General features: G+C 42.6%; 1 protein-coding gene across 6 annotated transcripts in view; it reads right to left on the bottom strand.

Annotated features, from left to right (window-relative positions):
• PAPSS2 (3'-phosphoadenosine 5'-phosphosulfate synthase 2) overlaps window positions 1-16941 on the bottom strand; it is an 85762-nt gene that overhangs the window by 34889 nt on the left and 33932 nt on the right. For 4 of the 6 annotated variants that reach the window (XM_070470594.1, XM_020884019.2, XM_020884020.2 and 1 more), the window contains exon 2: window positions 1259-1376. In XM_070470594.1, the coding sequence (XP_070326695.1) occupies window positions 1259-1349 (91 nt within the window). In that variant the 5' untranslated portion in view covers window positions 1350-1376. Of the gene's footprint in view, window positions 1-1258; window positions 1377-3303; window positions 3390-10063; window positions 10164-16941 lie in introns of those variants that run through there. The other 2 variants (XM_070470593.1, XM_020884023.2) reach the window with 2 other exon arrangements.

The following is a 16941-nucleotide window of genomic DNA, read 5'->3' as shown; positions in this document are numbered from 1 at the left end:
CATTTTTAACTGCCAGTGGACATGGAACAACAGACTGGTTTCAAATAGGAAAAGGAGTATGTCAAGGCTTTATATTGCCACCCTGCTTTTTTAACTTATATGCAGAGTACATCATGAGAAACAATGGGCTGGAGGAAGCACAAGCTGGAATCAAGATTGCCAGGAGAAATATCAATAACCTCAGGTATGCAGATGATACCACTCTTATGGCAAAAAGTAAAGAACTAAAGAGCCTCTTGATGAAAGTGAAAGAGTCGAGTGAAAAACTTGGCTTAAAGCTCAACATTCAGAAAGCTAAGATCATGGCATCTGGTCCCACCACTTCATGGCAAATAGATGGGGAAACAGTAGAAACAGTGGCTCACTTTATTTTGGGGGGCTCCAAAATCACTGCAGATGGTGATTGCAGCCATGAAATTAAAAGACACTCCTTGGAAGGAAAGTTATGACCAACCTAGACAGCATATTAAAAAACAGAGACATTACTTTGTCAACAAAGTCAGTCTAGTCAAGGCTGTGGTTTTTCCATTAGTCATGTATGGATGTGAGAGTTGGACTATAAAGAAAGCTGAGCATCAAAGAATTGATGCTTTTGAACTGTGGTGTTGGAGAAGACTCTTGAGAGTCCCTTGGACTGTGAGGAGATCCAACCAATCCATCCTAAAGGAGATCAGTCCTGGGTGTTCATTGGAAGGACTGATGTTGAAGCTGAAACTCCAATATTTTGGCCACCTGATGAGAAGAGCCAACTCATTTGAAAAGACCCTGATGTTGGGAAAGATTGAAGGCAGGAGGAGAAGGGGATAACAGAGGATAAGATGGTTGGATGACATCACCAACTCAATGGACATGAGTTTGGTAAACTCTGGGAGTTGGCGATGGACAGGGAGGCCTGGCGTGCTGTGGTTCATGGGGTCACAAAGAGTCAGACACGACTGAGTGACTGAACTGAACTGAAATGTGTTTAGGCGTGAAATTGAGGATTACAGAATTCCTTAGAGCTGAAAGGGAATGTCATAATCAACTTATCCATCCTTTCCTGTCAAAGAGGTGGAAACAGAGAACTAGAGACATTCTATGACCTGATGACTGACACCCAAGCTTTCTACTACAGCTTTCAGCCTCCTTCTAATGTTAAAATACACATGGACTATGTATATATGACACATAAAATACGTCACATTATTTTCCTTACAGTTGTGTGTTACCACCAATTTTTAGTCAAAATAAAATACATTTAGATCTCAACACAGCATACCTGTCAGCCATACAGTACATCCTCGGAAACCACCCCGTGTTCCAACCACCTGCCCTCTCTTATTCCTGCTCACGTGATGGGCCTGATACATGACATTGGTGGATTTCTGCTGGTTCTCCTATGAAACAAAAGAAAGCACAATATTCGATTAATAAAATAATAAATCTCATATGTATATGTATAATAAAATAACAGACTACATAGTCTTCCCTAACTAAAACTCCTCCTTTATAACTGGCATACAGAATGACATTAATTAATTCTACTGATTTAGAAACAGACACTGCCTTTAGAAGACCCATCACAGCCCTTCGAAAGTATAATCTGAATGAGACAACTATTGATACAATGTAAAACTTCTGGTCCCACGTCCATTTTAAAATGTCTACCTTTGGCCAATAGTTAGCAGAATATCTTTGTCTCTATAAATGCAAGTTCTTCCCAAGTCCTCTGGGCATGAACAGCCCAAATACACCAGCCGCTGAGGAAGTACTAGCGTGAGGCTGGTTGAGCTTCACTCTAGAGAGCCATGGAGAAGGGTTAAAGGCCCTTACACCCCTTCCTCTCCCACCCAGACACAGACACCAGTGACTAGAGAGCTTCTCCCTGAAACAGGACGCGTTTTTCACAAGCACTAAAATCTGCTTCTACTTTCCCAAGGGTCAGTGCATGAACTTTTTAATCTATAAAAAGCCCTGTAGAAATGGAAATGTACCAGTTATTAGTCTTGGAGGCTAACTCAAATCTCAAATGTCTTTATCTTGGCTGTAATAAATCAGCCCCATTGAGGGCACAGATTATCTGATTCTGACCCTAAACTTTGAAAGGTATACATGTCTGATGAATAAAAAAGGTAAAATGTGTCAGTAAATTCAGTTTGTAGTGGACATTTTAAAAAGTAATATGTGAATATGTGATCCAAGGAGGGAAAAGGAGGTGGGCCAGGGAAATTCATAATGATGGTCACATAAAAATTAAAAAGTTGAGAACCACCCATATGTGTCCTTGATATGGTAATTACATTTCTAATGATACTGGAAAAGATCCAATGCTGGGAAAGATTGAAGGCAAAAGGAGAAGGGGGTGGCAGAGGATAAGATGGTTAGATAGCATCACCAACTCAATGGATGTGAATTTGAGCAAACTCGGGTAGATAGTGAAGGACACCGAAGGCTAGCATGCTGTAGTTGTAGTCCATTGAATCAGAGTTGGGCACAACTTAATGACTAAACAACAATGATAGATGTAATCCAAGTTGCCAAACTGTAAAAATCTATGAAGCCTTTTAAACACTGAACATGTACACACATCAGAGCTAAAAAAAAAAGAAAAAAAAGCTCCACTATTCTTTGAGCAAGACCCAGAGAGTCTTAGAAAACTCTGGGTCACATGAGCAACTTTTATATTCTGGAGCAAATTAAATCACCTCTTTATGGTTTTCCTTGGGTAGGGGAGGGGGGAAATCAAGGAAAATACAAATAGGGCTATTTGGAGGTTCCTATAGATAATAGGCTTCCCTGGTGGGCTCAGATGGTAAAGAATCTGCCTGCAATTCAGGAAACCCAGATTTGATCCCTAGGTCAGGAAGATCCCCTGCTGAAGAGAATGGCAACCCACTCCAGTATTCTTGCCTGGAGAATTCTATCGACAGAGGAGTCCAACAGGTTACAGACAATGGGGTCACACAGAGTCACACATGACTGAGCAACTAATGCACACACATAGATAGTGGATGGGAACATACTTTGTAAATGGCCAAGTTCCCTACAGATGTGGATTCTGACACGATCATTTAGGGGATAGCCCCAGCAGGAGAGTCTGGAGACAGGTGGATTAGGACCAGGAAAACCACTTCAAGACCAAGGAGGAAGGAGTCCCCTGCTGGCCCTCGGGGGCCCAGAAAGACAGTGCACACCCAGGGAGGTGGGCATACTAGTGAGGCACAGAGCCCGGCAGAGGGAACAGTTGGCAGGAAACGGCATTATCAGTGTCAGCAGCAGCCAAGGGGAAAGTGTTGAAAGCCGGGATCAGCTGGCTTAAGTTACCTAAAACTCTCCAAGGCGAGAGGTTCTGATCATCCATCACACAAGCCCAGCTGGAATCCAAGACTTGGCAGGGTTGGGACACAGTCGCAGAATGCAGCACACTAGACAGCAGGGCTGGCTTGCACGAGAGGCTTCAGAAACGGGGACAAATGAGCCTACTCCATGAGATATTCTAGCCCTATTTTCCCTGGGTAAACAAATTCCCTGAAGGTATCCTGAATCTTTTATGTCAAGTACACTTTATGACTCAAGGATAACTTAAGATTTTCTCTCCCTTCATTTCCTTGTTAACCACTGTCATTACATTTAAGAACACTGTGTCTGGATATTGGGCCCACAAGTCCATTCATCTGTTCATTCGCTGATTTTTTTTTCCAGTAAATGTTCGTGTAAATGAACTCCTACTAAGTTCCAGAGGCCATACTGGGAATACAGTAAAAAAAAAAAAAGGAAGCAGAATTCCTGGCAACATGGGGCTTCCCAGGTGGCGCTACTGGTAAAGAACCTGCCTGCCAAATGCAGGAGACCCAGAGATGTGGGTTCGATCCCTGAGTTGGGAAGATCCCCTGGAGAAGGGAATGGGTACCCAGTCCAGTATTCTTGCCTGGAGAATCCCATGGACAGACAGTCTGGTAGGCTACAGTCCATGGGGTCGAAAAGAGTCAGACACGACTGATGTAACTTAGCATGCACACAGACACAGACAAAAAAATTCACGTAACTGGGCCTATCAGAGGAGGAGGGGCAGTCTGAGACATGTATATTTCTCTACTATATGAAGTGCATGACTGTTAGCATAACTGAAGACATCTTGGGCCCTTATGGTATCTCCTGTTCTTCCGCTGACCCTGCCCAGGACTATACTGTAGTGTATGGATTCTTTATCCTCAGGGCTTTGTAGTTAACAGATATTGTTTAAGAATCATTAGAACCAGGTGACCTCTATGCTTTATTTGTCCCCAAACAATGATGAAAACCTTCACTGACGTATTCCTGATGTCCACAAAGTTACCCATTCAAAAATCTTACCATAGAAACGCATGTCCTATTCCAAGTGCCCACCTCCACATTCTAGGTTAATTATAAAACTGACCCAATGGCCCCTCAATGGCATAGAGTACAGCTGTGAAGGCCTCTGGATCGTTGTTGACTCAATCCTGATTCCACCCTGTAAGTTGCCGTATAATAAACTCATCCATTGATTATTTGGAGTTGCCTGCCTCATTCTTTTGGTCTCAAGATGCCTTCTCAGTTCAGTGGGCACTTCATGTTCCCTCTGTTCTCTGACATGAGGATACATAAAGAATATTTGCAACTTAATAATAAAGAGACAACCCACTTTTTGGAAAATGGGCAAAAGATTTGAACAGTCTCTTCACAAAGGAAGATATACAGATGAACCATAAGCACATGAAAAGGTGCTCAATGCTATTAGTCATGAGAGAAATGCAAATTAAAATCAAAATGAGGTACTACTGATAACATCTAATGTCAGCAAGGATATGTTCTCATATGTTGGTAGTGGAGGTGTAAAGTGATCCAACCATCTCAGAAAAAAGAAAAAAAAAACCTGTAAGTTCCTTATAAAACTAAACATTTACCATCCCCTATAACTCAGCAGTTACATTCACAGCTATTAAATACTCAAGAGAAATGAAAACTTCTACCCACAAAAAGACTTATACAAAGAATAAGATTAGTGACTTTTTGGGAAAAAACCTGGAAATAACCTAATGTCCATCCACAGGAAAATAGGTAACAATAAAAAAACAAAACTCTCAAATTGTAGAATACTCTTCTAATGGAATACTAGTCCACAATAAAAAGATGATAATAAATGAAAATATTTTGCTGAGTCAAAGAAATCTCACACAACAACACTACATGTGATTCTATTTATATGACATCCCCCATCAGTGAAAACTAATTCGTCAAATCAGAACAAGAGTTGCCTTTGGGTGATGGCCATGATGTACATCTTAATAAGGGCTTGAGGTACACAGGTGTCTGCATTTGCCAGAACTCACAGAATGTACCCTTAAGATGGGTATTTCGTTACATGTAAATTTTACCACATGCAAAAAAGAGCCATTTTAAAGATTCTTTTTTTAATGTGAACCTTTTTTAAAGCCTTAATTGAATGTGCTACAGTATTGCTTCTGGTTTTTTTTTTTTTTTTTCTGTTTTGGTTATTTGGCTATGACGCATGGATCCTAGCTCCCAGTCCAGGGGTCAAGCCCACACCCCCTGTACCGGAAGATGAGGTCTCACCACTGGACCGCTAGGGACGTCCCAAAAAAGAGCTTTTTTTTTTTTTTTAAGTAACCAAATAAGAAAATACCTAATAAGAGTCAGATGGTGAAATAATATTGTTCAACTCTGCTCCATTTGTAGAAAAGGGCTCTGATCCCATCACAGTATGTTTGACCTAAAGGGCTCCTGTCCACCTATGCATGTGAATGCCCACCAGAGCTTAATTTGTCCACAGAGATTTTTTTTTAATTTCTGTCTTTTAGTGGTTCCCTCTGTCTACAGGCTGAGATCCAGAATAAACTCCAGGTTTAGTTAGTCTTCTGTGGAAACTTTGTTATGATCTTATTAATTGCTTCCCCAACAAGTGCTTGGTTTTCAAAAACATCAGAGTCCGCTGGAAGGACCTGTTCTCTTATGGTATATAATAGTTAACCTCTGAACTTATGGTTCTTATTAACTGCATTTTAATCACGGGTGTTTGTCCAGATTTTCTATTGCTCCAACAATGTTCCGAACAAAAAGATTTTCTATTATTCCAACAATGTTTCAAACAAACAAAATCTTTTCAGAGTTCCAGGTAGGGGAGTGGAGGGGGGTGGGTTGTTTGTTTCAGGAAGATATCTTGCTTCTTATTAACCTCAAATTTACTCTTGATTTTCTCCAAAAGGCAAACAAATAAAATAGAAACAGATGTTTTGAAGACCATTTGAACTGCAAAGGGGCAGGGCAGCTGAAAATTTTTCCTTGTTGAATGAAACGTTTCCTCCCTTCTTGAGAGCATATGGTGTTCTAAGCTTTGGAAAGAAAGTGGCTGCCAGAAAAAGGATTCTCTCTATGGAAAGCAAAGCACATGTTAAAGACAAAAATGCTGGCTTCCCTCTGCCCCGCAACTTGTCTAACACTGTCACTTAGTAGGAAGTGGCCCAGAAACCACAAAGTTGGTGGCATACTTCTATTCTGGATTCCTAAGGGGGGGGGGGAGGCAAAAACCCCTACCTTCTTCCAGGTCACTGAAACAGAAAAACACCCTCCAGCATGCACAGGAGTCACAGAGAATGGATTTTGGAGTCAAGCAAATATGGGTTTGAAACCCTCTTCATAACCTACTTGCTCAGTGACCCTGGGCAACTGATGAACATTGTTGAACCTCCGTTTCCTGTACTGTAAAATGGGGTTAAGAATAGCTTCCTTGTAGGGCTGCTGAAAGGATTAAATAATTGTCTATATGAAGTACCAAAGAAAACATAAGATACGGTGAAATGTTGAGGCTGGAGAAGCAACGGTGGCATTGATCTACTCTGGACACAGCACGGTAGTTTGAAGCTGAAGTCACCCAGATTTAGGAGTGTTCTAAGGCTTAGTCCCACTTTAAGTCAAGTCTAGGGGTTGTGGGGCTCATGATCAAGTCAGACAATGGCTAGAGAACACTTTGTAGGGCTGAAACATCACACACACACATACACACATGCACACAAGGATGTTGCTGCTATTCCAGGTACCATTTTGTCTGACCCAAAGCCCAGCCAGTAATATGCCACTTTGACATGTACCGGTTTGATGCCTCCTCATTCTCCCCCAAACTGACTGCTCTTCTGGTTGCTGTCTCAGTCATGAAACCTTCGTCATCAGCACGAAAATGGCCTTTGCCCCAGTCAGCCTAATGAGCTATTGAGTTGGGACTTTATCTCCCAGCCCAGGGTTGCAGAGCGTGTCTCTGCCAGGTCCACCCCTCACTCCCATTGGCAATGCTGAACGAGGAGTAAGTAGGAAGGAGCGTCTGGAATTCGGGGTTCCAGGTCATGGCAGACTGCCTCAGCCTTGATTTTTCATGACTGGAAGAAAAGCAGCTACAGGGAAAGGACTTCAGATGATTTGATGGAGGGGCAGGGCATCCCAGGAGCCAAGTTCCAGCCTGTGTCACAGTGAGCAGGATTATGCAAGAGAGGACGCTGGAGGAATGAGGAAGCTGGAAACCACATGCCAGGTTGTGAGTTTCTCAATGCTCAAAGGTTTTTTGGCATGTGCATAATATCTTCAGTCAAAAACAAGTAAGTGGATTTGAATTCCCTCTACACCCTACTGCCTCCCACAAAGCTCACGCAAATCCACTTTACTTCTCTAAAGACAACACCACTGTCGCCTTTGAACTTGGCCCTCACAGCTACTGAGCTATGGTTTCAATGCTCTCTTGCTGATTAAAAGTGCTCCAAACCTCTCTGACTTCAATGTGCAGTCTGAAGATTCATTTAAAGATTCAGTTGCAGAAAGCAGTGATCCAAGTAAGTGCCCTCTCAGGCTCATGACAGAAGCATTCCCAGGCATAATTTCACTTATTGCTCAAAGCCTGGGAGCTGCAGAGGCTGTGCGTTGTGAACCATTTATAGATCTTCAAACTACTAGCTGAAGTCCCACACCTAGAAGGCGCAGGATGCACTGCCAGGCTTTCCAACCCTCAGTGTAGGTCTTACTCTGCCCAGACAGAACTCCCTAGTTTCCAGGTCCCAGCTGTGTGACCTCCGTGTCACAGCTTCCTCTGCTGCTGCTAAGTCGCTTTGGTCATGTCCAACTTTGTTTGACCCCATAGACAGCAGCCCACCAGGCTCCTCTGTCCCTAGGATTCTCCAGCAAGAAGAGTGGGTTACCATTTCCTTCTCCAATGCATGCAGGCATGCTAAGTCGTTTCAGCCATGTCCGATTCTGTGTGACCCTATGGACTGCAGCCCACCAGGCTCCTCTCTCCACGGGATTCCCCAGGCAAGAATACTGGAGTGGGTTGCCATTTCCTTCTCTGCACAGTTTTCTCACTGAGGACTAAATGAGATCATGTCCATTATGGCTTTTGATGCTACATTAAAAATGTAAACAATCAAAACACTATTCTTACACCATTTTCATTACTTAACCTAAGTAGCTTCAAATGATTTACAATTACAGAGATTCATTTATGTTTCTTTCCTTTCAGAGTATTTCCTTTGGGTCTATAACCCAAAGTGAAACAACTGAGTATTAAGAGTTGTGAACTATTTCATATGTCTCATTATGTGCTGCCAGTTCATTTTCTAGTAAGATAAAGTCAAGTTGCCAGGCTATACGGTATACCTGTTTTTAAATATTCCAACTGATTAGTTATGTTTGCAATTTTAATATTCCACCCCCCCAGATTACTCTGTACCTATTTAGTTACTAGTAAGAATATGTATTTTTTCATGTTGCAAGTTGCTTACCATATTTGTGTGTTTGTCTCTTTTGGATAAAAAGTTTTAAAAAATAAATATGAACATTTTAAGGAAAAAATAAAAAATATATATCCATATGTAGAGGGCTATAAAGAAAAAAATCTGGAAATTCTAAGCATAATTGTCAAATTCTGTTGTGTTCAGTCATGTCCAACTCTTTGTGACTCCATGGTCTATAGCCTGCCAGACTTCTCTGTCCATGGAATTTTTCCAGGCAAAAATATTGGAGTGGGTTGCCAGTTCCTACTCCAGGGGATCTACCCAATCTAGGGATTGAATTCACGTCTCTTCTGTCTCGTTCATTGAGGGTCAGGTAATTCTAAGTAATTATATTTCTTCTTATCTCTACATTCTGATTTTTCCACATTGAACTTGGAAATAAATATATCTTTAAATGTAAGGGATTTTCTCAACCAGAAAATGGTAAAACTAAATGGTTTGATGCTCGAAGGCTAACAGACCTGTGTACCTGAGTTACAAGGTACATTACAACCAACAACAACCAGACAAAATCAAAATTAAGAAACTAAATGTTTGAAACAAGTCTCCCTAAAATACATAATAAAGTATACTGCACTCTAACAGATAAATTTTAAAGTACTATCTATTTCATTTGATCAGGAGTGATGGTTGTTTTTGGCATACCGTTATTTCATGCAGAGGGAAAATGCCCATAGAGAAGATAACTGTGGCTTTTGGAAGTTGGTATCACAAGTGGGAATCTCTGTTCACTCTTCTATACATTCTATTTACAAGGCAGAGTCTAGGTCAGCTGACTCCCTTGTGGGAAGCTCCCAGAAAAAGGTGCCCCAACAATCTTGGTCTAAGATCTGTAAACAGCTGAAAATCACAAAGGCCATCTAACTCAACTTCAGTGCAATCACTACCCATACGACATTTAAGGTTCAGCTCCAGTCCTGCGGTTATCGGTAGATAAGGAAGTTTTAACTGAAAAAATGTCACTAAATTCAAAGCTGAAAACATGTTTTCAAAAGGAGTTTGTTTATATTAAAGACTGTTGTTAAGTTGTTAAGTCACTCAGTTGTGCCCAACTCTTTTGTGAACCCATAGACTGTAGCCCTGCTATGCTCCTTTGTCCATAGGAGTTCCCAGGCAAGAATACTGGAGTGGGTTGCCATTTCCTTCTCAAATATTGAAGATAATATTGTTCTAAATTATTCTGTCTAAAGAGAGATCATGGATGATAGGATTAGACATCTGAGCACATTAAATCCAATTAATTCTAGGAATACAGTTTCCACAATTCATACCATCCTGAAGTGAAGTGAAGTCGCTCAGTCATGTCCAACTCTTGCAACCCCATTGACAGTAGCCTGCAGCAGGGTCCTCCGTCCATGGGATTTTCTAGGCAAGAGTACTGGAGTGGGTTGCCATTTCCTTCTTACCATCCTGAGATGATATGAAATCACTAACTCCATAGGGTTATACTTTGTGTTAAACTACTCTTGAATTACAAGGGAAATATCCATATCATATAGCCAATGACAAACGACCAGTTGTGAAAATGAAGGCAAATGAGTTGGCAAATTTCTGAAAAGACCAAACTAAATCATTTGTCAAAAACAGTCACTGGGCAATATAGAAATGATCCAAATTTGTAATTTATAAATTAAAATTTGGCCCTATAAAAGAAGAATGTATATCAAATTCCTCTAAGATCCAAAATGATCACTTTTCACCAGTTCCCACTACTGAAGGATTTATTGAATAAGTTAATGCTGTGAATGAGAAAACAACTTAAGGGGAAGATAAACCTGCAACTAGGTTGGTTTGACTTTTAGAAGCCATCACTGTGAAATAAAACCCCAGACTGAGGTCAAACGACAAGAATTTGTATGCAAAAAAAACCACAAACAACAACAACCAAAAAAGTACAAGGAGAGGGTATAGTTCAAGTTTCTTAAGAAAAAAAAAAAAAACCACATGGCTTTGCTTATTAAAAGATTTTACATAATCTTTTCAAATCATCTGAGAAACTTGCTGTTTTTTTGGAAATTCTGGATGGCAAGTTCAGAAAATCTGCAAGCATCATTCAGATGTTTGTAAAAGAAAAGAAAGAAAACTCTCCCTCAGGACATGGTATGGTGAAGATAGAGGTCCTCTTGATTCAGGGCATCTAACAACTAGATGGGCTTCCCTAGCGGCTCCTGCGGTAAAGAATCTGCCTGCAATGCAAGAGATTCGGGTTCCATCCATGGGTGGGGAAGATTCCCTGGAGAAGGGAATGGCAACCCACTCAGGTATGCTTGCCTGGGAAATCCCATGAACAGAGAAGCCTGGAAGGCTACAGCTAGATGGAAAGCCAGAGTCTGTGCAGCAGTTAAGAGGTGGCATCTCATCTGGAAGGGAAGGAAAGAGACTATGAGCTTCCAGTGGTTGGGGAGCAGCTCAGCTTTGGCTTTTCTAGATACTCTGCAGGCACAAGTTTATGATCCTGGAGAACTCTGACACCATCTTCCACTTTTTGAACCAGCTCTCTTTGTATAGTCGCAGAATCTTTCCACTCCTCTAATACCCAGTGACTGCAAGAACGTAACATGCTCTGTGCTTTAGGTCTTATTCTGCTCTCGTGCCCCTGAGTCAGCCTGATTTTCCTTTGACTGCAGCCCCTAATGGCGCTCGCTTGCAGGGCCATCTGGCTCTGCCTCAGGCTCCGGTCTCCACCCGACTCCCTGTGTCACACTCGCTCCCAGTTCAGTTCAGTCGCTCAGTCGTGTCTGACTCTTTGTGACCCCATGAATCGCAGCACGCCAGGCCTCCCTGTCCATCACAAACTCCCGGAGTTTACTCGAATTCATGCCCATCGAGTCGGTGATGCCATTCAGCCATCTCATCCTCTGTCGTCCCCTTCTCCTCCTGCCCCCAATCCCTCCCAGCATCAGGGTCTTTTCCAATGAGTCATCTCTTCGCATGAGGTGGCCACAGTACTGGAGTTTCAGCTTCAGCATCAGTCCTTCCAATGAACACCCAGGACTGATCTCCTTCAGGATGGACTGGTTGGATCTCCTTGCAGTCCCAGGGACTCTCAAGAGTCTTCTCCAACACCACAGTTCAAAAGCGTCAATTTTTCGGCGCTGAGCTTTCTTCACAGTTCAACTCTCGCATCCATACATGACCACTGGAAAAACCATAGCCTTGACCAGACGGACCTTTGTTGGCAAAGTAATGTCTCTGCTTTTTAATACGCTATCTAGGTTGGTTATAACTTTCCTTCCAAGGAGTAAGCATCTTTTAATTTCATGGCTGCAGTCATCATCTGCAGGTCCCAGCCTCTCCCACAGCTCGGAAACACTGGCGCCCAGCTCCCTGGCGCCCTCTGGGTCTGGGGTCCATGCTGCGCAGGACTAGACTTCACTACCCGCGACGGGAAGACGGGCTCTTCTGGAGCCCGGGAGCTGGCTGCGCCCCCACCGCGGTGCAATGAACCCAGTGAACCCACGTGCCAGGACGCCCGCTCCGTCCCCTTGCCGGCCTCTGCACGCCCCCTCGACGCCGTGAGGCCACTACAGGTTCAATAACTAGCGTTCGTGCTCAGTGGCGTCCTACTCTTTGCGATCCTATGGACTAAGGCCCGCCACTGTGGCCCTCTGTCCTTGGGATTCCCGCGCAAAAATACTGGAGTGGGTTGCCATTCCCTTCTCCAGGGGATCTTCCCGACCCGGGATTGAACCCGCGTCTCCGGCATTGGCAGGCGGACATCACTCCGCCATCTGGGAAGCCCTGGGTCCAATTGTTAGAAGTTGCCAGTGGGGCAGGGCGCACACTGGGCAGACCAGCAGGATCCCTGCCGTGCCCTGACATTCACGTTTGACAGAACAACCAGGTGGGGTCACTTCCCCTTCACATGAGAAAAACACTGGGCAAAATCCAAGCATTCTACCAAATACCTGATCAGCACTCCTGAAGAGTGTGATGGTTATCAGAAACAAGGACAGTCTGAGAAGCTGTCACTGTCAAGGGGAGGTTACGGGGACTTCACAACTTAATTTAATGTGGGATGGGATCCTGGAACAGAAAAATTATTTGGTAAAAATTAAGGAAGTCTGAAAAAAGAAAAAAAGCATGGACTTCAGTGAACAATAATGTGTTTTCAGTCCTTTAACTGTAACAAATGTACCACACTAAGGTAAAAGTTAATAGTAGGGTAACCTAAGGGCAGGGTATTTGGGAACTCTATCATCTTCTCAATTTTCTCTGTAAATATAAAACTGTTCTTAAAAAAAGAAATCTATTTCTTAAAAGAGTGCATTTTTACAAGATTTGGCAATAAAAAACTGAAAACCTGTACATTTCATAATCACCTCAGCCTCTGCATTGCTGGATTCTTTATCTGTCCTGATCGTATTTCTGAAAAAATCACCAACTCTTATTATCTTACTTCTAATTTAAGTATTAAAATTACTTGGAGTTTTTGAGAAATCCTTTTATAAGCACATCAAGGAGTAAAGAGGAAGGACAGAAAGAAAAATAGATAAGACATTGATGAGTTAAATACATAGATAACAAGTTGTGACATACCCACATGGTTTATGGGGAAATTCTAAAATATTACAAGTAAGATTTTGTTTTAGAGGAAACTGATGAAATCTAGCAGTTCTCTCTCTTCTGAACTCCTTTTGTCCCTCCAAAATGGAGGCGAATTAATTTTCTTTCAGCCCTCCTTATGTCTCCAAACCTCCTGTTATGACACACATAGCCCTTAATTTTCCATATGAAGGGAGGAGAATAAATAAAGAAAAAGGAGGAGAAAAAAGAGATCTGAAACTCCTTAGGGGAGGGGAAAAAAAAAAACAAAAACCTTCAAAAGGCTACGTTTTTTGCTTCAGAAACAGGAAAGTGGAAGAGAAGCTATTAGATGAAGTTTATTGCAATGTAAGAGTTAATATCTTTGGATCAAAGAATCCTGAAATTGCATACAGTCCTAGAGTGTACCCAGGTTGGAAAGATACGAGGCTGAAATTTGGAGATGTATGTGTGTGGAGTTCCTTTCCAGGACCTCCAGGGGAGGGGAGTCCCACACCCATAGATGCTCACAAATCTTCACATGTGGACCAAAAAGCCTCCTTCAGCTAGTTGGAGAGGAACAGCTTACACCTGCAGCGAGAAGCGGGTTGAAAGATGATGCGTGAGGCCAGGGGACGTTTAGATCCCATGATTATACTAGGGGTAGCATATTAGACTAGTACATTAGACTGACATTTAAAAAAAAACATTTCATGATAAAGAAAGGTTCTTAAGGATGAAACTTTTCTAAGGCCTATATAATTCATCTCCAAGTTAATCACGTTCCGTGACTTGTTCTTAAAATGACTCAAGGCTTAAAGGAGCCACTGCTCTCATTCCTCTCTAATTAAGCACCATCCATCCACAAGTCCTGTTTTTCTTCATAGTATCTCTCATATAAGGATGTTTCTTTCAGTTTCTACTGTTAACACCCTGACTTAGGCTCTTAGCATGACTCAGCATGACCACTTTAGTGCTCAGGCCTATTTCCATATTATGTGGTGAGTAGGTCTCCATACGGTCTTCAGTTTTGGTCCAGAACCAATGGCCTCATTGGTGTCATTCTCTCCAATAGAACTTGTTCCGGGTCCTCCTGGCTCACTGCTCAAATAGAATCACATTTCAGTCCCCAGGCCTCCAGATGCTATGACCTCCTTCTCCAGATCTGACCTTTGCCTGTCTTCTTGACCATGATCTGGAGTCCCCTCTTTGCTGAACTACCCTCCACTGCTGTGAATAAATCTCTCTGTGAATAAATGGCCCTGCTTTTCAGACCTTACTCCTTGCCACAGTTGCCTGTGAATCTTGTTCTTTCTGATCTCCCCAGGGTTGTAAAGAATCTGATCTCCCCAGTGTTGTAAAGCATCCATCACATCCACCCCTTGGCTCAGAACTCCTTTAATAATTTTTAGTTCTCTCACTTCCTCTTCCAACAGACAATCAGATGAATTTTCTAAAATATCCTTTAATCATGTTACTTTTATATTCAAAGCTTTCAATGGCTCCACACTGAATAAAGTCCTTCCACAGAATAAAGTCCTGATTCTTAGATTGGAATTTAGGCCCCCATTTGCAGGCTTCAGTGACCTTTTCAATCATGGTTGCTACTCTGAGCTGCAGAACTTCTGCTGTGAGCGGGAGGTCTCAAGGTTTCCTGAATATACAGCTCGTTCTGGCTTCGCATCTTTTCTCGTTCAGCCCGTCCTACACGGAACAATCTCTCCATACCCTCAACACACTGCCTATTCTTCAAGCAGCTATACAAAACACCCAGCCAGTTACATACTCAATTCTTAGATTAGAGATCCATGTAGGAGCTGTACAAAAGCTGCCAACTCAAGGCATTGGGAACAGAAACAGAGCAGCCAAGAATTCCTAAAACAATGTTTCCCTTTTGTTTTATCCCCATGACCACTCTTTTCTGGAAAATTCTCTCTTTCCTTAACTTTCAGGATATCATTCTATTCCCGTGACTTTCTGCCTTCTCACTTCTCCTCCATAGGCTCCTTCACACAATCCTCATGTCCTTTTAAATGTTGGGGTTCTGCTCGTCCCCTGTACATTCCTCAGTGACTCTTATCTGTTCCCAAGGCTTTGTTTACCATAAAAATGCTATGCAAAATCTCTATCTTCAAATATTAAATGCTTAGCAGGTATGGTCCCCCAGAGCCACTGAAACTCAGAATCATCAAGAATTCATTTCCTTGTTATTGCCCCTTTACTCCTTTTCCCATATTTCTCGTCACTTGTAATGGGCCACACTTCTATTATTTAAGCTAGGAGACATCCTACTGCTCCCTCCTTCATTTAAAAAATAAATAAGTCCTGTCAACTTTAGTTAAGAAATGCCTCTCAAATCACCTCACTATGGTTGGGCTTCCCTGGTGGCAAAGACAGTAAAGAATCTGCCTTGCAGTGCAGGAGATCCAGGTTTGATCTCTGGATCAGGAAGATGCCCTGGAGAAGGGAATGGGTAAGCACTCCCAGTATTCTTGCCTGGAGAATCCCATGGACAGGGAAGCCTGACAGGTTACAGTTCATGGGGTCTCAAAGAGTTGGACACAACTGAATGACTAAGCACTTACCACCTGTTATTAGCTAATCGCTCATGAGAACCTTCCTGAGTCTTCAAACTGGACCCCTCACCTCTTTCCTCATCAAGTTATCCTCTCCTTTGCCTCCACAGTAAAATTCTCTTGCTTAAATCCTTTGGCTTCTATGCTAAAGTACATAGGCCTCACTTTGGGCCATGAGCTGCTTTTACCTACTGCCCTCTGTGGCCTTGAACTCCATGAACTCGTCACACAAACCCCAGAACAACCATTTTTTCTGCTGCGCTTCTGTGCTTTCACCCATATTCTCCATGTTTGGAGTGCCCTTTTCACAACGTGTCTGCTTACCTACTCACGAAGGTGTGGCATAAACATTGCTCTGAGGCTTTGACTAATCTCCCCACCCACAGACAGACTTAGCTTCTTCCTCTGACCCCACAGTATCCTGTTTCTACTGATAGCTCATTTCCCAAACTTACTCAAGACTGACATAAGACTCTGTGAGAGGGCATTTGTTCAACACACAGGATTTTTTGAAAACAAATCCCAGGACCCTCTCCAAGAGATTCTGATTCATTTTGTCTGGGTGACCCAGACCCAGGAACCTGTAGTTTGTTTTTAAAGTGCCTCGGGTGATTTTAATGCTCAGGCACATCTAGGAAACACTAGTGATATTAGAGAACTCATGTTAATTGTGGTCATAGTAGTTTCCCCTTATCTGCGGGGAATACATTCCAAGACCCCCAGCAGATGCCCGACACAGCACATAATACTGAACCCAGTATAGACTATGCTTTTTCCTCTTAACAGGCAGGTAGCTTATGTACAGCGTGGACATGCTGGACGAAGGAATAATTCATGTCCCGTACAGGATGGAGCAGGACAATGCGAGAATTCCCTGTGCTACTCTACAATACCGTAGTCGCTCAGTTGCGTCTGACTCTTTGTGACCCCACGCACTGTAGCCCACCAGGCTCCCCTGTCCATAGAATTTTCCAGGCAAGAATCCTGAAGTGGGTTGCCATTTCCTTTTTCAGGGGATTTTCCCGACCTAGGGATTGAACCTGAGTCTC

The sequence above is a fragment of the Odocoileus virginianus genome, chromosome 7 (assembly GCF_023699985.2).
Source record: "Odocoileus virginianus isolate 20LAN1187 ecotype Illinois chromosome 7, Ovbor_1.2, whole genome shotgun sequence".
Taxonomy (NCBI): Eukaryota; Metazoa; Chordata; class Mammalia; order Artiodactyla; family Cervidae; genus Odocoileus; species Odocoileus virginianus.
The sequence above is the reverse complement of the archived record's forward strand: the minus strand, read 5'-3'. Positions and strand labels throughout refer to the sequence as shown.